This window comes from Microtus pennsylvanicus, chromosome 14 (genome assembly GCF_037038515.1).
Source record: "Microtus pennsylvanicus isolate mMicPen1 chromosome 14, mMicPen1.hap1, whole genome shotgun sequence".
Taxonomy (NCBI): Eukaryota; Metazoa; Chordata; class Mammalia; order Rodentia; family Cricetidae; genus Microtus; species Microtus pennsylvanicus.
The window spans coordinates 30,792,536-30,818,229 of NC_134592.1; the positions used below are offsets into that span (position 1 = coordinate 30,792,536).

At 41.2% G+C, this 25,694-nt stretch overlaps 1 protein-coding gene across 3 annotated transcripts in view; it reads right to left on the minus strand.

Annotated features, from left to right (window-relative positions):
* Ylpm1 (YLP motif containing 1) overlaps window positions 1-25,694 on the minus strand; it is a 76,434-nt gene that overhangs the window by 38,303 nt on the left and 12,437 nt on the right. For 2 of the 3 annotated variants that reach the window (XR_012907703.1, XM_075948033.1), the window contains exons 2-5: window positions 23,735-23,971; window positions 22,300-22,479; window positions 20,541-21,508; window positions 972-3,071 (exon numbers count right to left, since the gene is read on the minus strand). Coding sequence is in view for 2 of the 3 variants with exons in the window: in XM_075948033.1 (XP_075804148.1) it covers window positions 972-3,071; window positions 20,541-21,508; window positions 22,300-22,479; window positions 23,735-23,971 (3,485 nt within the window). In the remaining variant the exon portion in view is untranslated. The remainder of the gene's footprint in view (window positions 1-971; window positions 3,072-20,540; window positions 21,509-22,299; window positions 22,480-23,734; window positions 23,972-25,694) is intronic. The other variant, XM_075948034.1, reaches the window with a different exon arrangement.

Consider the following 25,694-nt stretch of genomic DNA (forward strand, 5'->3'; position numbering starts at 1 on the left):
AAAAGTGCCCACAATTCAGAAGCAAGTAGCTAATGTTCTAGAGCAAGCCTTACATCATGCTCATGAGTAGTAGCCTAGAGAAAAAGACCACCTCAGACTCTTCCACGGATAAAGAAGAAACCATCTGCCCCCTGGACACTGCCTTTCATTCTCACTAGTTAGGTTTTGCTGTCATATTTTTCTAGTACTAATGTAATGCTTCAGTTACAAATTCAATTAGCATAACCTGCAAATGTAGACCAAAATTGAAAGATGAAACAAACACATTAGAATCTATCAAAACTTAACCATTTATTTTCTTGAAAACCTGTTTGGAAAAAACCAAAACCAAAAATAACCTTACTATTACAACTATATGAGAAACATTATATAATTACCCACAGAGCTGAATATAAGTTAAAAAAATCCAACTTCACAATGAAAATACAGGAAGAAATACCTGCTTCCAGGTAAAAGGAAAGATGAACATCGCTAAAACAAGTATCAGTAGTCAGACAAATCTGAAGACACTCCCAGGTAAAGCATTCTTAATACCAGCAGAGAAAACTAAAGTGCCTTCCACCATCACATCAAAGACTAGAGACTATGAAGCCTATCAGATCCAATGCCAAAGAACAACCTGCCTACTGAAAACAACGACAGCTCAATATGCGAGCCCCATGAAACCCAGAGACCTGAAAAGTTGAGATTTAACACTTAAAACATGCACACTCAAGATATGCCAGCAACATCCACAAAGGCCAAGAACAGCAATCAATCTGCACATCCTAGAGCATATTGCATCGTTAACAGTTTCCAAATACCCATCCTAATCCCAAACAGCAATGAATAACCAGAAATACAAATTCAAAGTATGTGATAAGAAATAAGGTTTAAAAGAGTACCATTAAAAACACTTAATGAAAAGAAAAATAAAGACAGTATGAAAATCTGTTCGAACTAAAAGAAACGATCTTAAGGAGTGAACTTACCGAAGCATTTTCAATTCTTGTGCAGCTTTCAAAATGATTTCGTGCTGCCTCTGACTGAGAACCATTACCCCTCCAAGGCCTTGGTCAGAGTCTAAATTTGTATCAGACCCCATCATTTCAGAGGAATGATGTGAGGATGGCATATGTTCCGCCATGGGGGAATGTCTATCCACATCAGATGGGTACCATCTGTCTGACAACCGTTCTCTTTCCCAGTCCATTCTGTCAGGAACATAATCTCTCTTTTCCCGCCATGAATCTCCTCTTTCTGGATATTCTCGAATCCTCAACTCACCCCTATCACGGAAATCTCGGTCATACCCATGGTCTCGATTTCTTTCTTCTCTCCATCTATCATCCCGGTATCTATCCAAAGGTGGAAGAGGTGGGAGGGGTGGCAAAGGTGGAAGAGATGGAATATCCCGTTCATGAAACTGTGATTCTTGTTCATCCAGCGGTCTCCCATAATCTCTGTCCCACTCATTATCCACATTTCTATCATACATATCCATGGGTCTTCTAATCCGATCCACATCTCTGTCTAAGTCCCTGTCCATTTCCCTACCATAACCCTCATCCATGTCCTGATCTCTCTCCCAATCATCCCACCAACCTCGCCTGTCTCCATCATGAGCCCGAGACTGTGGTGCTGAGAACCTGTCCTCTCTGCTGTATGGATCTAGTGTATCATCTTGATAGTCACGTTCGCACTCTCTCCAGTATTTCTCTCTATCCCAGTCATCGAGTCTTTCTCGCTCAAGTGGAGCATTTCTACCATCTAATGGGAACTCTTCATGTCCTCTCTCTTCTCCATGGTTCCACGGAGCCCTTGGAGGCTCATCTCGGTGATAAGAATACATTTTCTCCCCACCATCTCCCGGTTCTGGTCTGAATGGAACTCTATCATGACCAAAATCTGGCCTTCCTAGTCCCCTTTCTCGACTGCCTGATCCCCGACTTGGTCCCCTCTCTCTGCTCCCAGCTCTTCGGGGTGGTACTCTCTCTCTACTTCCAGCCCTTCGAGGAGGTCCTCTCTCCTGACTGCCAGCCCTGAGAGGTGGCCCCCTTTCTCGGCTGCCATCTCTACTGTCCTGGCTGTCTTGTGGACCACCTGGCACTTTGTTCCGACTGCTTCCCGGTCTCACCAACACCCTGTCCCGACTGCCTTCTCCTCTGTTCATTTTCTCATGACTGTCTTCTCTTTTCCCCATCATCTTATCGTGGAAGTCTTCTTCTTTGACCAGTCCTGGGCCTTGACTAATTGTCTCGCAATGGCCTCTGTTTACTAGTGCTTTATCCTGTGTACCTTCCACCCTGTTTTGCCCAGGATCTCTGTAAGACGAGCTGCTGCCTTTATTGCCTTCTAATATATTTTCTCTGCTATCTGGCTGAGGCAGACCTTTTCCTTGGTTGTTTTCTGAGTGGGGCAAACCAAAACCCAAAGGTTTGAAACCATTATCTACAGTCAATGCTGCTGTTCCTCCCACCACGTTCTCCAATTTGAAGGAAAAGGTAGCTGGAGTAGGTACAGGTTTACTTGCAAGGAATACAGGCCGGGTAACACCTTGGGCTTTGTCCATTCCAGTCTCCATAGTTTGAGAATTCTGGTTCCAATTAGAGGGCTCTATGGGCCCTTCCGAGACTTGGCCTTTAGGTGGCTCTTGTTGAGAGTCGCTTAGATTCTCATTCGACTGAGCCGCCTTGGTGTCCTTGACGTCTGCAGCAGTGGAAAATGCAGCTGATTGCATTTTAAAATTCTTCTGCAGGTTACTACTTGTGTCTGCTAATGGTTCTTTGTTTCCTGAAAGAGGCTCTGCTTGTGACTTAGGTTGCTGCTGATGCTGCTGTCCAACAGTTGCTTTGGGGCCTTTCCACTGTGGTCCACTCTGTCGAGGGCTTAGGGATGTACTGGGAGTTATATAAAATTGAGACGCTGGACCCCGGGGGATCGTTCCCCATTTGCTTTTAGTGCCCTCTGCTGGGTGACTTTCATATCTGGGTCTTGGCCCATCGGGGCGATTTCCTTCAAAACGAGGCCCTTTGGGTCTCGGTCCTTCACACCTTGACCCTAAATCCTCAAATCTTCGAGGACCATCAAATCTACAAGTAAAACAAAAGATATTACTCAAGACAGTAAAGCAGGAAAAGAAAATTCTCCATGTAAGATTACTGAAGGCACTCTTGCCTTAGACTTTGTTTATAACAGTGACTCAGTCATTAGCAAACCCCATGTCACCTCTCAGAAACCAGAAGGTTAAGGCAGCAGTGCCTGCAAGATTTTAGGTCTAGGTTTAGAAAGCATGCCAGCATTATCTAATCCACTTCAACCAATCTGCAGCCAGTCATGATCTACTGAAACGTTAAAAAGCAATTAAAAGTGTTGCGCTTTATTACATGGAATAGTCCACTCCTTTTTAACAGAAAAAAAACTCCATAACTATGAATACTTTTAGGGTTAAATATTTTAACTAAAAACCAAGTATGGAACAATTAGTAGAAAAATATAATTATAAATACTGTTGGAACCAGAACTAAAATCTTGATTAACAAATGTCTCACATACACACACATACCAGGCATATTTTAAAAGTGTTCTCTAAAGTTTTAGAAAGTCTTGTCAGAAATTTGATGGTTATGGACCACTCAATAATTAAAGAAATATTCCTTCCAACAGGCAGTATACAAAACATAAGAGATAATAAAATGTGAGGCTGGAGAGATGGCTCAAGTAGTTAAGAGCACTGGCTGCTCTTTCAAAGGACCTGGGTTCAATTCCGAGCACCCACATGGCAGTTCACAACAGTAACTTCAGTTCCAGGGTATCTAACACCCTCATACAGACATGCTTGCAGGCAAAACCCCAACGTACATTAAATAAACAGATCTTTAAAAGAAAAAAGAAATAATATAATGTCATCAGGGCTCTCAGGATCTACAATCAAATTTAAAAAAATAGTAAGTGTAGATAAAGTGTCAACAAATAAAAAGACAACAGACTTCTAGAGAATGGTCAGCACTACCCAGGTGAGAGGAACCACCCTATAAATGGTTTATAGGGCAGAAATGTTTCACTTGAGACTTGAAAAGCAACTTTTGACAGAATGGCAAGGGTACCTCAGGCTAAGAAAGCAATATAAGAAGGAAAGGGGCAGAGAAGCACATACCATGTTTGCAAATGGTTTAGTGTGGCTGAAGAGTTGGGGAGTTGGGAAAGGATGAATAGAAAGACAGCACGCAAAGGAATAAGGCAAAGAGGTAGGTGAGTATCAGTCTCTAGAAGACCTTTTTGTTTGTCTTGTACAGCAGGCACTACTGATGAGATCCAATACTCACTCCCCCTTCTCCAACTCTAATCCAACCTTACTGTAATTTCAGTCTTACTGTAGACTCTTTCTTAACCTCTCTTGTAGCTAGAACTCACACCAAGCTCTAGCAAAAGAACTAAAAGTGACTGACACATCCTTCTGGGTGGCTCCTGTCTGTATTAGGCTTATCCTCCTCTTCACACTTCCTCTTTTTATGATGCTTCCCAACAACAATATGTTTGTAAATAAGGGCAATACACAAAGGGATGGTGAAGTAAACAATAAGGAACCCAAGTTTCTAAGCCACTGTATAAATCTTGAAAGAGAACAAATTTCTAATCTGTTAAAGACTTTTGTCTTTGGATTTCTATAACACTGATTATTTCAACTGGTTAATACAGAGTTTAAAATAATTTTGCAACCGCTTTATAGTCACTAAATACAATCCGACGTATAAAAGATTCATTTCGTTTAAAAAAAAAGATGAAGAGGAATAAAGTTTACAGAGTAATTGATCTTGTTTGTTTGTTTTGTTTGAGACAGGGCCTCATTATATAGGCTCAGTTGGCCTAGAACTCATAATCAACAATTCAGATAAGGAAGGTGATACCAACAAACCTGCTAAGAAACTGTAAAAACAGAGATCAAGTGAGTGATGTAAAGTTAGAACTGACAGCATTTTGTAGCCAGCAGGAATTAAGTAAGTGTGAAAAGGGAAGCTAGAGAGATTTAGAGGAGCTAGAGAGATGGTTAGGGGGTTAGGAGTGCTTACTGCCCTTGCAGAGGGCCCAGGTTCAGTTCCCAGTACCCTCATGTTGGGTATCTGCAACTCCTCTTCTGCCCTCCAAGGGTTCCTACATACACATAGAACATATACACATGCATAAGCACATAAATATTAAGAAAAGAAAATAATTCCAACAACATATAATTGTCAAATTGACAAATAGGATTATATGAGATTACACAAAAGGAATCATCATCAGAATGAACAGACAGCCTAGCAGGGGTTCATCCCATGGTGACTGTGAGTGAAGCCCAGTACGTACGTGTACACACACACACACACACACGTTTAGGATGACAACAAAGTTTCTGATTTAGTTGACATTTTTTCCATGCTTTTTTAAATGAAGGGTTTTTGATTCACTATGTGGGAAACCAATGAAGAGTAATAAAACTAATTTCAGCAAATATTTAGCTCCCAATCTCTGTCCCTTTGGGCTTTGCTAGTGTAAAAGTCTTAGTTTCAACAGGGGGAACTACTTCTACAGCAGGGAGCCAACACTAAATCTATAAAATGGAAGCTGAATCAACAAAAATGGAGGGTACTGTATTGGCTGGAAGTAACCAATCCTGTTTGTTTAAGAGTCTTACCATGTAGCCCAAGCTGGCCTAGAAGCCATGACCCTCCTGCTTTGTGTAAATTCTGGGACTACAGGTGTATACCACTTGTACCACTACATTCAGCTAATCCTACCTCTTGGGAGGATGCTGGGCCACAGGAGGTAAACAGTATAATCTGAACCGTGAGAGATTCTTCAAGGACAGCTCTTAATACTTCTGTGCTCCAAGATTAAAGTCAATGGAAGAGCTGTAGATATAACTCAATGGATAAAATGCTTATGGTGCAAGAGTGAGGATTGGAGTTTAGAGCTCCAGTATCCACATAAAAACTGGATGGGGGAGATGGAGCAATGCTTCAGTGGTTTAACACTTGCCCTTGCAGAGAACCTGGGTTCAAGTCCCAGCACCCACATGGTAGCTCACAATTACCTGTAACTCCAGTTCCAGGGGATCTCACATTTTCTTCTGACTTCTGCAGGTAACAAGCAAGCACATGGTCCACAAATATATGTAGGAAAACACTAATACACATAAAATATAAATAAACAAACAAGAGTGGATGTAGCAGTCTGTGCACAGGAGGCAGTCAGGAATCTCTGGGACAAACTGGCTAGCTAACTTAGCCAGATTACCAGCTCTGGGTACAGCAAGAGATTCTGTTTCATAAATACAGACTGATAGGAAGACACCAACATCAATCTCTCTATACATATCCAAACAGGTGCATCCACAAATATGTCACACACCATGTAAAGGCACACCCACAAGATAAAACAGGCTGAGCAGTTACAGTTACGAGTGACAGCTGCTATTTCAGAGGACCAGAGTTCAGTTCCCAGCATCCCGATATCAGGTGACTCGTAGACACCCGTGATTCTAGTTCCAAGGAATCCTTTTCTGGCCTCCACAGGCACACACATACATATTAAAATATAAAATAATAATAATAAAGGACAGAGGTCTTGACCCTCTCTGTGTGAGTCAACAAAGAGCCAGGATCACCTGAGGTATCTGCAGAGAATAAAGTGGATATGGAATGGCAGCCAAGAGGAGCTAGGTATAAGAATCACCTATGACCACATGATCAGTTGTAGAAATAAGAATTCTAGGGGCTGGAGAGATGGCTTAGCAATTAAGGCATGTACTACTCTTTCAGAGGACCCGAGTTTAGTTTGCAGAACACATGTCCACAGCTACCCAATGCCTATAACCTAAACTGCAGGATAACCTTTAATCTCATGTGCACATAGCCAAACACATAATCAAAAGATAAAACACATTATTAAAAACTCTAAGAGAAAAAAAAACCTCTAAGAGTTATGAGTATTTCTTAGTTAAATAATACGTATTGAAATATATTTAAAGGTACTAACTGTGGGGGCCAGCCATGATAATCTAAATCTGGGCAGGTCACCCAAAGGAACTTCTTTACTTCCAACCATTATCATCTGGGACTCTGGCCTTCGATAAATTTAAATAAGAGGCCTGAGTTTCAGTAGTTTACCCTGAAGCAATACCTGGTAGCAGGAAAACACCACAAACTGAGATTACCCAACCCCACACAAGAGCAGACCATTCAAAAGAAATGCCTGACATTCCAACCACTGAAGATAGGACCACCTGCCAGCGCACCTCAGCAGGACACCCCTAGACAAATGTCAGCCAATCAGGGGTCCTGAACCTCAGAGACACCTCACCCCCACCTTTACTATAAAAACCCAATTCTAATTGAGCTCGGAGCTCTCCCGGATATTCCAATACATTGGACATGCGGAGAGACCGAGTTTGCAAACTTGATTAAAATAAAGGCTCTTTGCTTTTACATATGGGACTCGGTCTCCTTTGTTGGCTTTTGTGGAAACCCCACGGATTTGGATATAACACTAACCAGACATGCTTTTGCCATTGCCCATATACATGGAGCAATACACAGACAAAGAAGACTGTTGACATCTGCAGAAAAAGACATAAAAAATGAAGAAGAAATTTTGAGCCTCCTCGAGGCCATACATTTGCCAAAGAAGGTAGCCATCATACATTGTCCAGAACACCAAAAAGCTCCAGATGCTGTGGCTAAAGGAAATCAGATGGCAGACCTAACTGCTAAACAGGCGGCTCAGGGAGCAATGATCCTGGCAGTCAAAGAGCCTAAAGATTATCATGATATCAGTGAAACCAACTTTAGATACACCCCCGAGGACTATCAAGTTATGGGCAAATTAGGACTGGTAAAGAAAACCCCATACGGGGCAGTAGAGACAGGAGGAGAACTAGTCCTCTCACAAAAAGAAGGGCACAAGTATGTTACCAACTTACATTACCTGACCCACTTGGGGGCCAAGAAACTAAAAGATGTGGTTAGGTCCTCCAACTAATATGTTACGGTACTCTCTGACTTGGCAAAAGAAGTAGTCAAAAGCTGCAAGGCCTATGCTATGACTAATGCAGGACACTCCTGGGAAGAGGCTCAGGGGCCACCAGCCTGGGGCCTACTGGGAAGTAGATTTTACAGAAATTAAGCCAGCCAGATATGGTAACAAGTACTTATCAGTTTTTATAGATACTTTTTCAGGCTGGGTAGAAGTTTTTCCTACCAGGACTGAGACGGCCAATGTGGTGGCTAAGAAGATCATAGAAGAAATCTTCCCAAGGTTTGGGATACCCAAGGTCTGATAATGGACCTGCCTTTGTTGTCCAGGTAAGTCAGGGACTGGCCACCTAACTGGGGATCAATTGGAAATTACATTGTGCTTACCGACCCCAGAGCTCAGGTCAGGTAGAAAGGATGAATAAAAACCCTAAAAGAGACACCGACAAAATTGGCTCTAGAGACCAGCGGAAATGACTAGACAGCCCTCCTTCCCTTTGCCCTGTTCCAGGTTCGAAACACCCCAGGGCAATTTAAACTCACCCCTTATGAGATCCTATGTGGGGGGCCGCCACTGCTTACTGAGGCAGGTGGGATACATAATCCTGATGCTGTTCTTCCTAGACCATTATCTGCCGGTCTGAAGGCCCTTGAAGTAGTAAGGCGCCAGCTCTGGAAACAACTGAAAGAGGCATACGAGCCTGGGGACCCACGCGTGGCGCACCGTGTCCAAGTGGAAGAAGCTGTACTAGTTTGGCAACATGGAGTCGGGAACCTAGAACCTGGCTGGAAGGGACCCTACTTAGCGCTCCTGACAACTACCATGGCAGTGAAAGTGGAAGGCATGCATCTCAGCCGGGATACACGCCTCCCATGTGAGACGAGCTCCTGCACCGGCCAAAGATGAATGGAAACTGGAAAAAAACTAGGGACCCTTTAAGCTGCATCTGCGTTGTGCACCTAAACCTAGTTCAGGTGAAGAACAATAACCCCCATGCGTCCTAACGACTCAATCACTTGGCAGGTCCTAACGGGGAGGGGATGTCATATGGGAACTCACAAGGGAGGCTCCTCCAGGAACATGGTGGCCCACTCTCTACCCAGACTTATGTAAATTGACTATAGGGGTCCCCAAACCCTGGGACCTTGAAGGATACTTTGATACCTCTAGACCACCCACAGAGGCTTCCCCTCCAGGAGGATGGGTTCTAGACCCATGGCGGGGACGTAGTAGTCCAGACAGAAGAGCCATGTTAAGCTCCCTATCCTTCTATGTTTGTCCTGGGCTCCATCGAGATCGGAGCCTGAACCCTACCTATGGGGGAGTTATCATTTCTTTTTTTTTTTTTTTTTTTTTTTGGTTTTTTCCAGACAGGGTTTCTCTGTGGTTTTGGAGCTTGTCCTGGAACTAGCTCTTGTAGATCAGGCTGGTCTCGAACTCACAGAGATCCGCCTGCCTCTGGGAGTTATCATTTCTATTGTAAAACCTGGGGATGTGAAACCACTGGAGATCCTATTGGAAACCCTCCTCTTCCTGGGATTACATCTCAGTTGGGGCCAACTATTCGTACTCAGATTTCTCCAAGTGGAAGGAGCTGAGCCAGGGAGCCTGCCAAGGCTGGTGCCACCCCCTGCAGATAAATTTTACTGAATCAGGGAAGAAGGCTACGGGTTGGATATCAGGATATTATTGGGGACTTAGGTTCTATAAAGAAAGGATAGATGACGGTATTATATTCAAGATCAGACAGAAGATTGAGAGTCTAACAAGACGGCCCATAGGGCCCAATCAGGTACTGACTAAACAGGGTCCCCCAGCCCTAAACCCCCCAAGAACTCAGGAGGGATCCACTAATAAGACCACAACTCCCAGCCCCTCGCCTGGGGCAAACATGACTTCCCTGACCCTTCCGTCCACAGGACAGAGATTGCTTAACCTCATATGAGGGGCATTCTTTATGCTGAATCAAACGAACCCCAACATGACAGAATCCTGCTGGCTTTGCTTAGCATCAGGACCTCCTTATTAGGAAGGAATTGCAGTATCCAGGGCTTTTAACAACACCACCAGTCAGGAGGCTTATGTTTGGGGGACTAATCATAGGCTGACTCTTACTGAGGTTACAGGTGTAGGGACATGTCTGGGAAATCCACTGGCTGCCTACAAACGTTTATGTAATGAGACTCTTAAGAGCCCTAAGACTCCTGACACCAGGTACTTGGTTCCCGGTTTAGGTAAATGGTGGGCTTGTATTACAGGCCTGATACCTTGCATGTTGACATCGGTTTTTAATAACATCAAAGATTACCGTGTGCTTGTACAATTGGTACCTAGGGTCTTTTATCATCCAGCTAACATGCTTGAAGATGAGTTTGACAAGCATCCAACTTGCTTTCGACGAGAACCTATTTCTCTGACACTAGCAGTAATCCTGGGCCTTGGGGTAGCTGCTGGTGTTGGGACAGGTACCACTGCCCTAATACAGGTCCCTCAGTACTTCAATGAATTAAGAATAGCCATGGATGAAGATCTGAGGGCTCTAGAGCAATCTATTTTCAAACTTGAAGAGTCATTGACTTCCCTTTCAGAAGTGATCTTACAGAATAGAAGGGGATGAGATTTGTTATTCTTAAAAGACAGAGGATTATGCGCTGCTCTCAGAGAAGAATGTTGTTTCTATGTGGACCATCCAGGAGTAATTAAAGACTCCATGAGTAAGTTTAGGGAAAGGTTAGACAAAAGACAAAGACAGAGAAACACTTCAGGGATGGTTTGAGAGCTGGTTTAATAGATCTCCTTGGATGACTACTCTGATATCTTCCCTTATGGACCACTCCTAAATTTGCTTCTGCTACTGATTATAGGTCCATGTATATTAAATAAACTAATTACCTTCATTAGAGAAGGAATAAGTGCTGTTCAGATTTTGATGTTATGCTACCAATATAGCACTTTACGAGGTCAAGAAGAGACTGAAATCTAGTTCTATGATTAGAACTAGGTACTAGACGAAGCAGGGAGATGAAAGACCCGGATAAATCAGACTCCTCTAGCAGGAAAAAATAGAGCCAAAAATCTAGGTTAGCCGGTTCAGTGACTCTGTTTCAGTAACTAGCTGAAGATAAAGTTAGATTATAATCTTGAGAATAAAAAAATAAAATAAAAAAAAAATCTTGAGAATAATCTTGAGAAACAGGGAGTTACCCCCTTGTGATGATCACTGATATTTTCGGAATTTTCAATGATCACTGGTATTTTCAGAATTTTCCAATGATGCCATCCCTACCCGCTTTGGATTACTGGGTTGTGGTTTCTTCCCTTAAATGCCCCTTCTCCCAGCTACTCGGGGTTCAATGCCTCCCCATGTGAGATATGAATCTCGGCCCCAGCGCTGATCCCTGTCAATAAACCTCGTGTGATTGCAGCAAGGATGGTCTCTCATGAGTTCCTGGGGGGTGGGGGGATGTCTTTCAAACCTATGGTTCAAATGACCCTTTTACAGGGGTTGCATATCAGATATCCCACAAATCAGATATTTACATTATGATTTACAACAGTAGCAAAATTACAGTTACAAAGAAGCAACAAATAATTTTATAGCTAAAGGTCACCACAACATGAGAACAGTAGTAAAGGGTTGAGGAATTACGAAGGTTGAGAACCACTGGCTAGAGATTAGACTTGGTGGTTAAAAGACTTGCTCTTGAAAAGGAGCCAGGATCAGTACCCAAGACCCATATGGTGGCTCATGACCACCTATAATTCCAATTCCAGATCTGATACCATCTTCTAAACTCCAAGATCACCAGGCATAGAGTCTGGTGACACAAGCCTTTAATCCCAGTATTCAGGAGACAGAAGCGTGTTGATCTCTGAGTTCAAGGCCAGCCTGGTCTATTAGAGTTCCAGGACTGCCAAGCTACACAGGCAGACCTTGTCTCAACATCCCCTCACCTCACTCCTCAAAAGCAACAGACACCATGCAGCAAACATATATGCAGAAAAGCATACATACATACATACAAGACAAAAAAAAGAAACACCCCCCCAAAAGTCAAAGATATCATTAACGTTAATGCTCTGCTTGTATACTCTGTACTAGCTAAAAAAATTTAAAAATAGCCATAGCTAAAGATAAAAACATATTTCATAACAGCTTTCCTCCTAGTTCTACATATGAACAAACAGAAATTTTAAGTTTTAAAATATAGAATAGGGTCAGCGGGAAAGCTCAGCAGGTCAATGTGCTGGCCACTAAGCCTGAGTGCTATCTTTGGGACTCACTGATAGGAGGAAAGACCTAATTTCAGCAAGTCCTCTAATCTCCGCTCCCTCACATAGCCACAAATAAATGTTTAAAAAAAGTGTATATTGTCTTGTAACTATCATTTGGGTTCATTGAATTCTTTCTTAAATTTATAAAAATTGAGATCTTGATGATTTTCCCCTATATCCTGAACTACTCCATAATTTATCACTGACTTGAATTCTCATCATAATGTCAATATTTCTTAATTATGCTTAAAAAGACCATAATAAGAAGACAACCACAACAAAAGGAATGGTCTAAGACAATGAAACAAAGGTAAAACAAAATGTTATCACCTTAGAACTGCCCAAAATATTATACTCTGCTTTTGGGCTTCATTAAGCCAAATAAAAATTTAGATTTTCATTTTCCAATTATAGTAATGAAGAGAAGAAAACTAGCACATAACGTTGTTTCAAAATTATTACAACTGGGGAGCTAAAGAGACAGTTCAGTGGTTAAGAGCACTGGCTACTCTTCTAGAGAACTTGTGTTAAATTCACAGCACCCACGTGGCTCACAAGCACCTGTAACTGCAGTTCCAGCGGATCTAACACCCTCTTCTGGACTCTACCAACACCAAGTGTGTACATGGTTCACAGAGACACACTATAGATAAAACACTCAGACACATAAAATGGTTTTTTAAATTACTGGAATAATTTTTTTAATTATTAGAATCAAAAGATATGCACAGAGAGAACAGCATTCCAGGCTCTAAAACGTATTCAATTTCTTATGTAAGTGAATTTGTAAGTCTTCAGATGACACTATTGTAGATGAATTTTCTTAAGCTCAAGAACTGATAAGCAAACAATTCTATCTATCTATCTATCTATCTATCTATCTATCTATCTATCTATCTATCTATCTATCTTTGTGTATGGGTGTTTTGCCTACATGCATGTCTAAGAGAGTGTCTGATCTTGGAACTGGAGTTACAGACAGCTGTGAGCTGCCATGAGGGTACTGAGAATCAAACCCAGAGCCTCTGGGAGAGCAGTCAGTGCTCTAAACTACCTAACATCTCTCCAACTCCAGCCCCCTTTAACAACAATACATTTTAAAAAAGATTTTATTGCCGGGCAATGGTGGCACATGCCTTTAATCCCAGCACTCGGGAGGCAGAGGCAGGCGAATCTCAGTGAGTTCGAGATCAGCCTAGTCTACAAGAACTAGTTCCAGCCGGGCGATGGTGGCGCACGCCTTTAATCCCAGCACTCGGGAGGCAGAGGTAGGCGGATCTCTGTGAGTTCGAGACCAGCCTGGTCTACAGAGCTAGTTCCAGGACAGGCTCCAAAACCACAGAGAAACCCTGTCTCGAAAAACCAAAAAAGAACTAGTTCCAGGACAGGCTCCAAAACCACAGAGAAACCCTGTCTCGAAAAACCAAAAAAAAAAAAAAAAAAAAAAAGATTTTATTCATTTATTATATATACATTGTTCTGCCTGCAGGCCAGAAGAGGGCACCAGATCTCATTACAGATGGTAGTGAGCAGGGAATTAAACTCAGGACCTCTGTAGCTATGTATGGAGCCTGTCCTGGAACTTGTTGTGTAGCCCAGGCTGACCTCAAACTCACAGAGATCTGCCTGTCCCTGCCTCCTGAGTGCTGGGATTAAAGGCCTGCACCACCACCGCATGACCCAACAATACCTTCTTAAGGACAGAAGATATACAGTACACCACCAGTTAGTCATTAAATAGGAAAGACCTTTAACACATACTCTGTGGCAAGAATTTGGACCATCTTGATTTGCTAAAAGGTTACATGACATTTATCTTTTATGATTTTATGTGTCAAACTATTTTATACAGAGTAAATTTACTCTTTTAAAATGCTTATTAAAATGTAAAAGCTGTTTTTTACCATCCTTTTCAATTTTTCTGTAAATCACCTTAAAATTTAAACTAAAAAGGGTTCACTAAACCTAGATGGTCAACAATGACACATTTTCTGCTATAACGGGTAGTTAAAGTGTAGACTGAGAAACCTACAATAGTGGAACATGAACTGGTTCTAGAATATATTACAAACTTCTATAAATCAGTAAGAAATAAAGTACATATTCTAATGAAAAAAGCCTCGAATCAGCATCTCATACAAGAGGAAATGTAGCCCACTAATAATCAAATGGAAAACAGTATAACTCTACCAGGTATCAAGAAGTGCAAAATTCCAACTATTACCACAATAATATTAACATCCACCAATGCAACTTACATTTTGAAAGTTTAACAATACTAAGAGTTGACAAGGAGGTTAAAAAATAATAACAAAACAACAAACTCTGAAATAATACTAGTGAAAAGAAACTGAAACCACCTCTTATCTACCACTGTAGAGCATATTCAGACCAGAAGACCCTATGATCAAACAACTCCAATCCTTTAAGTAAATTATAGTATATCCACACAATGGAAAATTGTGTAGGAACAAGAATAAACAAACTACCTCAACACAAACAACGTGGATGAGTCTGACAGTAACATGTCAAGTAAAAATGACAAACTCAAAAAGTACATACAGCATGATTACAACCTACACATAAAAAAGAGCTAAACAAAATCATACGCATGCATTCAGGCACATGTCAAGATTTTATACAACGCCAAAAGACACATTGCAGGCCAGTGAGATGGCTCAGTGGGTAAAGGTACCTGCTGCCAAACCTCAAGACCTGAGTGCCACCCCTGGGGCCCCTATAGTGGAAGGAGAACCAACTCCCGCAGGTTGTCCTCTGACTTTCACAGTTGGCTGCAGCAAGTACACATTCATACACAAATAAAAACAGACTAATAAATGCAATAAGACAGGTTTCAGCATTTTTAATCATAACTGTATTAGAATAAACAGATTATGGTAAAATCATATTAATGGGCTATTCCCCAGAAAGGAGAATGTTACACATGACACAATCTTACAACAGAATATCAAATGAAAGACACCATAGTCAAAGGAGTACATAAAGTATGATCCCATTAACAATAAAGCTCAAATAGGCAGCCTGTGGTTTAAAAGACAGTACAGTGGTCATCTTTGGGCTGAGGGGAAAATGACTGAGAAGGGGGATGAGGAGGATTTTTTAAAAATTAGATTTATTCCTTTCATGTGTGTTTTGTCTGTATGTATGTTGTGTGCTATGTGCATGCTTTGTGACCACAGAAGTCAGAAGTGGATCCCCTAGAATTAGAGTTAAGAGGTTTGTGAACCACCATGAGTTCAAAGCCAGGTCCTCCTCAAGAACAACAAAGGCTCTTGACTACTGAACTATCTCTTTAGACCACTGAGGAGGACGACTTAAACACTAGCCATTTTTACTTCTTGATCTGAGTAGTAATGACATGAACATGTCTTTGTGAACGTTCACAGAGCTGTGTATAATAACCTGGTACTTTTCTACATTCACTTTCAATAGAAAGCGTCATTATTGAAAAAACTGGCCGGGCGGTGGTGACACACACCTTTAATCCCAGCGCCCAGGAGGCAGAGGCGGGAGGATCTTTGTGAGTTCGAGACCAGCCTGGTCTGTAAGAGCTAGTTTCAGGACAGGCTCCAAAGCCACATGGAAACCCTGTCTTGAAAAACCAAAAGAAAACAGGAAGAAGGGAGTTTCAGCATGTTGATACATGCCTATGACCTTAGCCCTCAGGAGACTGATGCAGGAGAATCAAGAGTTTGTAACTACTCTGGGCTACATAATGAATTCCACATCAACCTGAGCTAATCTGTCTCAAGAGATGAAACCACATCAAACTAAACTAATCAAAAAAAGAAATCAAGTTGGGGCTGGAGAGATGGCTCAGTGGTTAAGAGCATTGCCTGTTCTTCCAAAGGTCCTGAGTTCAATTCCCAGCAACCACATGGTGGCTCACAACCATCTGTAATGAGGTGTGGTGCCCTCCTCTGGCCCGCAGGCATACGTGTAGGCAGAATATTGTATACATAATAAATAAATAATTTAAAAAAAAAAGAAATCAAGTTGCAGTTGATAAAACTATACATATGTAGAGCAACACAAGCAGCACTGACCAAGACTTCAGCAGACTAAAATGGTTGCTCAAACCCAAACAGATCAAATGCTAAGAGTTAAGTGTAAAGTCTTTGGAAAACAAAACTACACATATTCACGATGAGACACCAGACTTAATACAAATGTAAATACCTGATAAGAAAAACTGATGTTTAGTTCAAAGCAAGTCAATACAACTGAGTAACCAAAAACAAGTCAAACGAACACAAAAAAACAATTAAAATACGTAAGTAGGGGCTAAAGAGATAACTTCATAGTTAAGTACACTTGCTGCTCTGGTAAGAGGAACAGAATCTGATTCTCAGCACTCCTGTCAGGGGGCTAACAGCCACTTAGAACTCCAGCCTCAGGGGATCTAATGCCTTCTTCTGGCATCCTTGGGTACTTGTATGCATGTAACAGTCATATAAATACAAATAAAATACATTAAGTACAAATAAATATTTTTTAAATGTATGTACACAATATATAGAATTAGGTTGTAAATAGGCACACGATCCTTCAGTCCCTAAGTGTTTATTCTGAAGGAGCCTAACTTATCACTGGCCCTTAAAAAAATATCAGGAAAAGGCTAAAACCAAAACCAATAATTGTGCAAATAATTTATATGTCTGCAAGTGCAGAACAGTTACGATAAGAAAGTCTTCAGTATCTGCAGAAATACACTATAGAAAAGGAGTAAGATATTCCATTCTGTGTTGCTCCACAGAGGCAGATCTAGAACCAGCAGGTAGACATTATGGAAACATATTTAAATTAAATGGCTAAAAACCTTTCTAAAACACTCTCAAAGTTTTATATATCAATGTCCCGTTATTAGCATGCCAATATTCATTTACAGTCCATCAACTTCTTGCCATAAAGAAAATACACTGGACTTAAAAGTGGATCAGAAGGCTGTGGATTCTAATCTCATCTCAATAGAGTAATGCTCTGGGACAATTTATTTACTCTTTAAATATTTTCATAGATCTTATCATTTATTTGTGCTGTGTATACCTGTGCAGTCACATGCAGTCACAGCATGCATGTGGAGGTCAAGACCAACCTGCGGAATCAGCTCTTTCTTATACTATGTAGGTTCTGGGGATTAAACTCTGTCATCAACATTTGGTGGTAACCACACTGCACATTTACCACTGAACATCTTCTCACTGATCCTGGTAATTCACTTATAATGACCCCAAATCTCAGCATTTTCCACTTACTTAAAGTCATGAAATCACTGAGAGATGATTTATATGATAGAGGTGATGTGTACAAGACCTATCACAACAAGCTAACTTACAACATGAACATAATTTGCCAGCCAGAACTACAATAGATAATTCCTAAATTTCTAACACTAAGATTATTGATTATATCTCTGAAGTATGAAAAATTAAAATAGGTCCTATTTGGTAGGCAAGAAAGAAAACATGAGAGGAATCATGGGAGCTTGAAACACATGAGGTGCTAGAGTACACTTTTCTGTCTGCTAAAAGGAACGCTCAACCCAGGAGACAGACATGAGTTCAAATCAACAAGATGAGTTATACTGCAAATAAACAGTCATGAACAGTATGAGTCTGAATGGCAACACTCAATAGTGCTTGGCTCCATTCTTCCAGTCATGCAATTCTCACTTAGCTTCTCACAACCTTCGCAGCTCCAGGCTGTAAAGGATGATGTGAAATAACTCCCCTAGCTTCACAGGTTATTTAGAAGAGTCCCTAAGATAAAAATGGATATAAAGTTTCTAACATGGCTTCATAGCACATAGAGGAATTCATGTTAATTATATGTTACTTTTTCTTAGTTTCAATTTTGGATGAAATTTTGTTCATGTTAGTTTCAGAATTTTAAATTGAGGAACAAACTAAAAAAACTCATGTTTTGTTTTCTTTTGAGACAAGGTCTCATGTAGCCCAGGCTGTCTTCAAACTTACTCTATAGCCAAGGACTAGCTCTACTGTCTTAATCCTCCCACCTCCACCTCTCAAAGGCTGGGACAGCAAGTATGTACCACCATACTCAGAGTCAATATGCTGCTGGGGAAACAAAGCTAGGGCTTTAAAAAGGCGAGGTAAGCATTCCGCCAACTGAGCTACATACCCAGACCACACTTGTTTTTTTTTTTAAATATTAAAGTAAGGCTTTAATTTAAGATGGCCTTAATCTATTGACACCAAAACCAAAAACTAAGTAATATACATGTAAGTAGCAAAAAGCAAATTATAGCTGCAAACGCCTTTAATCCCAGCACTTGGGAGGCAGAGATGGGCGAAGATAAGCATAACTCTGTAAGTTGGAGGCCAACCTAGTCAACAGAGTGAGTTCCAGGACAGGCTCCAAAGCTACAGAGAAAAACCAAAAAGAAAAAAAAAAAGGGCTGGAGAGATGGCTCAGAGGTTAAGAGCACTGCCTGCTCTTCCAAAGGTCCTGAGTTCAATTCCCAGCAACCACATGGTGGCTCACAACCATCTGTAATGGGCTCTGGTGCCCTCTTCTGGCCTGCAGGGATACACATAGACAGAATACTGTATACATAATAAATAAATATTAAAAAAAAAAAAGAAAAAAGAAAAAAAAGGGCAAATTATAAAATATTCAGTATAATCTTATATTTATGATATTTTAAAATCTCTCAGTAATTGAATTAAATTATACACATTTTTCTATATTATAAATTTGGTATAACGAGTATGGTATGCATTTCTACTATAACTTCTGTCTGGGGAAAAAAAAACAGATTAAAATATTTTTCCAGATGGATGTGGTGGAACACACCTTTAATCCCAGAACTTGGGAAAGAGAGGCAAGTGGATCTCTTGAGTTCAAAGTCAGACTGTTCAATATAAGAAGTTTCAGGCCAGTCAGGATTACGAAGCAAGACCTTGCCTCAAAAAAAATTTCCATAGAAATCTTGTCATACATGTTACCTTGGAAAAAAACTAGATTCTCCTAAGTTTGGAAGCATAGATTTAACATGTCTGTTTTGAGAGAGACTTGAAATGTAGACCAAGCTTGCCTCACTATGTGGCCCAGGCATATGACCCTACCCCAGCTACCTCTTTTTTTTAAAGTTACGCTCTGTATATATGTGGTGTTCAAATACCTCTGTCCATATGGAGGTCAGAGAACAATTCTGCAGCAGTCAGTTCTCTCTGTCCACTATGTGGACCTTAGGGCTAGAACTCAGGTCATCAGACCTAGCAGCAGGAGGAACCTTTAACAAGCTCACAGCTTAGCTCTTGAAGACCATGCCCTGCTGAGGTTAATGCTTTTTAAGAAAAACAAAACAGCAACCATTTTTTTTTCTTGTCTAACTATGTATGTGGTCTAAAGAAAAGACAGACATCTCCCAAATTAAGAAAATATAAAGGATGTAAGGTTCTATATTTGGGGAACAAGAGAGGGGTAGCAGGGATTTTGTAACTTTTGTTCTGTTAATTGCTGTGAGTACAAAGCAGGAAGTAGACAGGCAACACAAGCCCTTATCCCAGCACTGAGGACGCAGAGGCAGGTGAGCTCTTGAGTTCAAAGCCAGCCTGCTCTACAGAGTAAACTCTAGGACAGCCAGGACTACACAGAGAAACTCTATGTCGAAAATAAATAAGTTTAAATTTTAAAAATAAAAAATCAGGAACTTGGCATTTGCAGAACAAATGGTTTTCTAAGAAGTCCTATTTACCCTTACACTAATCTAGCAAATGGTATCTACTAATTCAATTATTTGTCAAGTAGACAAAAAGCAAAACTCATTCTTTATCTCTCTGTCTTTTTCTTTCTGTTTTATGAGGCAGTGTGTCATAGAGGGCCTGGGCCTGGGCTTGACTTATTATATAGTTCAGGATAGCCCTGAACTCCTAATTCTCCTGCCCCTACTTCCCAAGTGCTGGTGGGATTAGAGTACACCACTATACCTAGCTTACAATATATTTCCAAGGCTGAAAGTCAGTAAGAAGTGATCAGCATTATGCTCAAAATATAGTCATTCTTGACTGTTCTAGCCACAGCTAAGATAAAAGTAGTTACACATCAAAGAATCAGGGACATAAAATCTTTTCTAAATTATATCACGCTGAATTAGCAAATACTAACATTTTTACTGTAAATATGCTGTGTATATAAAAGTATAAAGGAAACACAAAAATTGTACAGATTAGTCTTTTGATTCCATTACAGTTTATATAACATTAGGTAAAATAAGAAAGCTGACTTACCTGGGACCTTTTGGACCTTCCAAGAAACCGCTTCTAGGAGAATCTGGAAGTGGTCCGCCTGACCTCACGGGCATGTCCTTAGCAGTAGAAACAGATTGAGATGGAGCAGCTGGAGGTTCGCCAAGTCCTTGCTCTGATGAAAAGGAACCGAATGCCTTGTTCAGAGGTTTGGAATTCACTTGTTCTGACTGAGATGGAGGGTGATAAGTTGAAGGTGGCTTTGAACCAAAAGACATAGGTGTGGAAAGCAGTGCTTGTTGAGGATTCTCTGAGACCTGCGAGCTTTGGGAAGCGGAGGCTGGTGGAACTGGGGCTGCTGTTAACTGAGGAGGCATCCCTTGAGGAACTCCAGGGGGAGGCATTCCTGGAGGAGGTGTCGCTGAAGATAACGGTGGGAGGGGCAGAACAGGTGGAGGTGCCCCAGAAGAGAGGGAAGGTGGGGGGAGGACTGGTGGTGGCCCTGCAGAAGAGAGGGAAGGTGGGGGGAGGACTGGTGGTGGCCCCGTTGAAGAAAGAGGTGGAGGCATCCCAGGTGGGGGCACAGAGGTTGGTAGAGAAGGTGGCATTACAGGTGGGGGCATGCCAGGTGGTGGTAAGGTAGTAGGTAGAGCAGGGGGCATCACTGGTGGTGGCAAGGATGGAGGTAATACTGGAGGGGGCATTGTTGGTAGAGGTGGAGGCATCTGAGAATATGGGACAAACGGAGGTGGCATTGACATGTTCCCCAGATACTGGTTCTTCATATTCTGGAATGAATTGACTTTCTCCTGGAGGTAAGTCTGAGTGGCTTTCATATGTCCTTGCCATGTTTTCCACTGCTTCTCATACTCCTGAAGCTGATCTTTATGAGGATAGGAATGGAGCTGTTCCTCCCACAGCTGAAACTCTCGCTCCCACTCTTGGTAGAGATGTTGAAACTGTTGCTGCTGCATCTCATAATGTCGCAACTGCACATCTAGAGACATGGTCTACAATAAAGGACAAAAATTCTTTCAAGATAGCCATGTAAGAATCAGTCCTAGCTTACAACATTAATGAATCAAGAGTACACAAAACTTTAGGAAATTAAAATAAAAATATTTCCCAGGGGAAGATAAAAATTGCTAGCTCCTTCAGTAATGACCATTCTTCTTCCCTTGAGCTATTTAAACAATATCTCACAACTAGAAAACCCAACTGAACCCTAAGGCAAATCACTATCTCAGCAATGAGTATTTTTCAAGATTTTACTGTTACTAAGGATCGTTTTAAGAATTTGAAAGAAAAAAAAGAAGCCAAAAATCCATTACTATAACATAGACACAAGATTATACCTCAAATGTGCAAGACAAATACCTAAGTCACTTTATCACTTATGGTATACTGCTTAGGGTGCGTGTGTGCGTGCATGCGTGTAGGAGAGAGAGAAAGAAGGAGGGAGGAGGGAGGGAGAGAGGGAGGGAGGGAGATGACTGCCTAGGGCCTTTTGGTGAGTTATATGCTTCTCCATTTTTTAGACATATCAAATTAGCTCGCAGTTATATAAAAACAAGTCTTAAATGTCTTAGCAACAGTACTCTAAGAGATACATTCTATCAAACCCTTCCTCCTCAAGAGATTGCATCACAACCACCCTTTCCCACACCCTCAACAATATGAAGCATCTATTTGTCAATACTAATTTATCTTCAGTTTTTCATACTCAAATCTCTTTTGGGCGTAACAAATCCTTTCCTCATTCTTGGGATGTTTCCTGCCTGCTCATTTTAGAAACACTTACCTGTATATGTGGTGAATGCTGGATGACTTGCTGGTACTGCTGTAGGATCTGCTGTAACTGAGTATGTTTCTGCATTATTCCCTGATACTGAAAGCCAACTCGATGCTGCTGGTGCTGTTGCCAGTGTGCTGCTGCAGCCTGCAACTGCTTTAACCTAGCATCCTCTTCTGGATCTTCAGACTAAAGGTAAGAGAAAACACAAATTTTTCTAAGTCATAAAATAGCAACCAAATCAAGTCTAGAATCTCTACAACTCAGGCTGACTGCAAAAATATATTTAGACAAAATACAAAGCCCTATGCCACAATCTTTACTAAAATAATAATTTTATTCTTTATAAACAGGACAACCATTTCCCCAACAGGGAGTGAATCTACAATTATATAGCATCTTTCAACCTATGAGAAAACCCTTCTTCCTTCCCTTTCTCCCTTTCTTTATTCCTATCACATTTCACCAGAAAAGTGAAAGTTAAATGTAGCTCAATAAGTTGGGAGAACAGTATTTGACTTAACATGGGAACTCTCCACACCACAGTCACTATGCTTTATGTGATAAAGATGGTCACTGTTTTTTTTAAAATATTTATTTATTTATTATGTATACAATATTCTGTTGTGGGCTGGAGAGATGGCTCAGCGGTTAAGAGCACGGACTGCTCTTCCCGAGGAACCGGGTTCAAATCCCAGTGCCCACATGGCAGCTCACAACTGTCTGAAAATCCAGTTCCAGGGGATCTGACACCTTCACACCAATGCACATAAAATAAAGCTAAATAAACCTAAAAAAAATTTAAAAAAAAAAAAACAAAAAACAATATTCTGTTGTGTATCTGCCTGCAGGCCAGAAGAGGGCACCAGATCTCATTTCAGATGGTTGTGAGCCACCATGTGGTTGCTGGGAATTGAACTCAGGACCTTTGGAAGAGCAGGCAATGCTCTTAACCACTGAGCCATCTCTCCAGTCCAAGATGGTCACTGTTAATGACTTTAAGACAGTTACTACTACCTGAATATATGCATTCTGGAAATGAGTAAATTAGTACAGAATGATTAGCTAACCTGTCCAGAGTCACCACCATTAAACGGCAGTGATTAGTTTACCTGTCAGGGTCACCACTGTAAGTGGCAGTGTTGGGGAGTTTACCCCAAAAGCTACAGATCTAAACTACTGCCCTATACTATAATTATAAATACATCTGGGCATCTTTCTTTTGTGTTGAGACACTCCATTCAAAAGAGTATCTAATTCTTCACTTTCAGTCAACTCCCCAAAATCCTTCTGCTAAACCTTATTAGCTAGCTGACATCTGATTACTTTAGAAGAGGAATTTTATAGGTACCTAAACACATAACATATATGTCCACTTATGACAAAAGTGTTCATAAACAAATCAAACAAAACTTAGATGACTGAATAAACACTACATAATCACCTGGGTTTCCTCAGGTGGGAGCGGAGGTGGTGCTTCTTCATTTGGAGGTGGTAATGGGGGCTCTTCAGCTGAAAGAGGCTCTGACATTTGACTGGTAGCAGGCACTGGAACATCTTCTTTTATGGTTTCTGGTACATCCTTTGCTGTGACAGGACCCTTTTTGTGTCCTGGAAAATGCACTTTTGTCCTCTGTTGCAAACTAAGTAGATGCTGTCGATACCAATATTGCTGCTGTTCCTACAATACAAGCCATATGTAAGAATTTTATTTTATTTATTCCATGTTTGTGTATTTGTGTGTGGGCACAAGCTTGCCACAGTGTGTGGAAATCAGAGGACAACTTTCAGGAGATGGTTCTCTCCTGCCATGTGGGTCCTAGGGGATCTAACTGAGGTCATCAAGCTTGGCAACAAGCACCTTCCCTGTTGAGTCATCCCTCTCTGGCTCATTTTAAAGAATGGTAATTAATAATCACAGATCTCTGCATGTGGTGTTGACAGAGCTACATTTATATGTGTTCATATATCTAATAGGAAAACAAAGCTGGACTGAAAAAGGAAAGTTAAATAGATGGAGAAAACTTTAAGTTCTTCCCCAAAATTTATAAATTTAATTTATCAATTAAACCATACATCATAGTTGAACATGCTTCTGGTCTTTTTCCCTCGAATGGAAGGTACTGAGCCTAGGGTTTCATATAGGGCAGGCAAGTGTTCTACCACTAAGCTACAGAACCAGATCTCTTACTCTTTTAGACAGACTCCCAGTAAATTGTCCAGATTGGTTCTGTACTTGGTCTGTAGCCCCAACAGGTCTAGAACTCATGATATTCCTGTAGACGTAAGTCACAAAACAATCCCACACCAGTTTGGAATTATGATTAATAAGAGGATTATTTATTTAAGGGAAAAACTTACAAATCACTGTCCTAGACAACAGCCCTCTGCGCATCCAGGAATAGAGTCTAGTAGCTGGAAGCAGAGGCAGAAGCAAGACAGAGAAAGCGTGCACCCACGCGCGTACATGCGCGCATAGGACTACCACAGCTTTTTAAAGCAAAAGAGACCACGCATGCCCAAGTGGGCTGGTATCTTAAAGACTATTGGCTGAAAGAGCAGAAGGAGCTCTGCAGCATATTCCCATCTCAGCCTACCCCAGCCACAGACTCCTGAGAAGCTGGGATTACAGGCCTGCTACTGCACCCAGCTAGCACACACTTAACAACAACAAGAAAAACATGCTTCTGGAGGCTTGAGCAATTACAAGGACTAGGTTCAGTTCTCAGAACCATACGACTCCAGTTCCAGGGGATGTGATGCCCTAGTCTGACCTCCCTTGGCACCAAACACACACGGTACACCCAGGCAAATCACTGATAAATATCAAATAAAATAAATAAACCTAAAACAAAACAAAGCAAAAAACTAAACTAAACAAAAAGCCAAAAATAAAAAACTAATTCTTCTGAGGCTGGGTGTACTGACATACACCTTAAATTCCAGGAACTGAAGGGTTTTGTCAGGTTCATGTGTGCAAGTTTGGGGCTAGCCAGAACTACATAGTTAAGACCCTATCTTGAAAAGAAGGGAAGAGCTGGGTGGTGGTGGTACGTGCCTTTAATCCTAGTACTTGGGAAGCAGAAGCAGGAGGATCTCTGTGAGTCTGAGGGCAGTCTGGTCTACAGAGCGAGTTCCAGGACAGGCTCCAAAGCTACAGAGAAACCTTGTCTGGAAAAAACAAAACAAAACAAAAAAACGCAAAAACGGGGTGGAGACATGGCTCAGCCATTAAGGGCTGGGCTCACAACCAAAAATATAAGAGTTCGGTTCTCAGCACCCATGGCTGTCTTTCCAGATACCATTAAAAAAAAAAAAAAACACAACAGGTTCATCATTCACCTTAAAAAACAGACTCAGGGTCTGATAATGCAGTTATCAGTTGACAGAGTATTTGCCTGCCA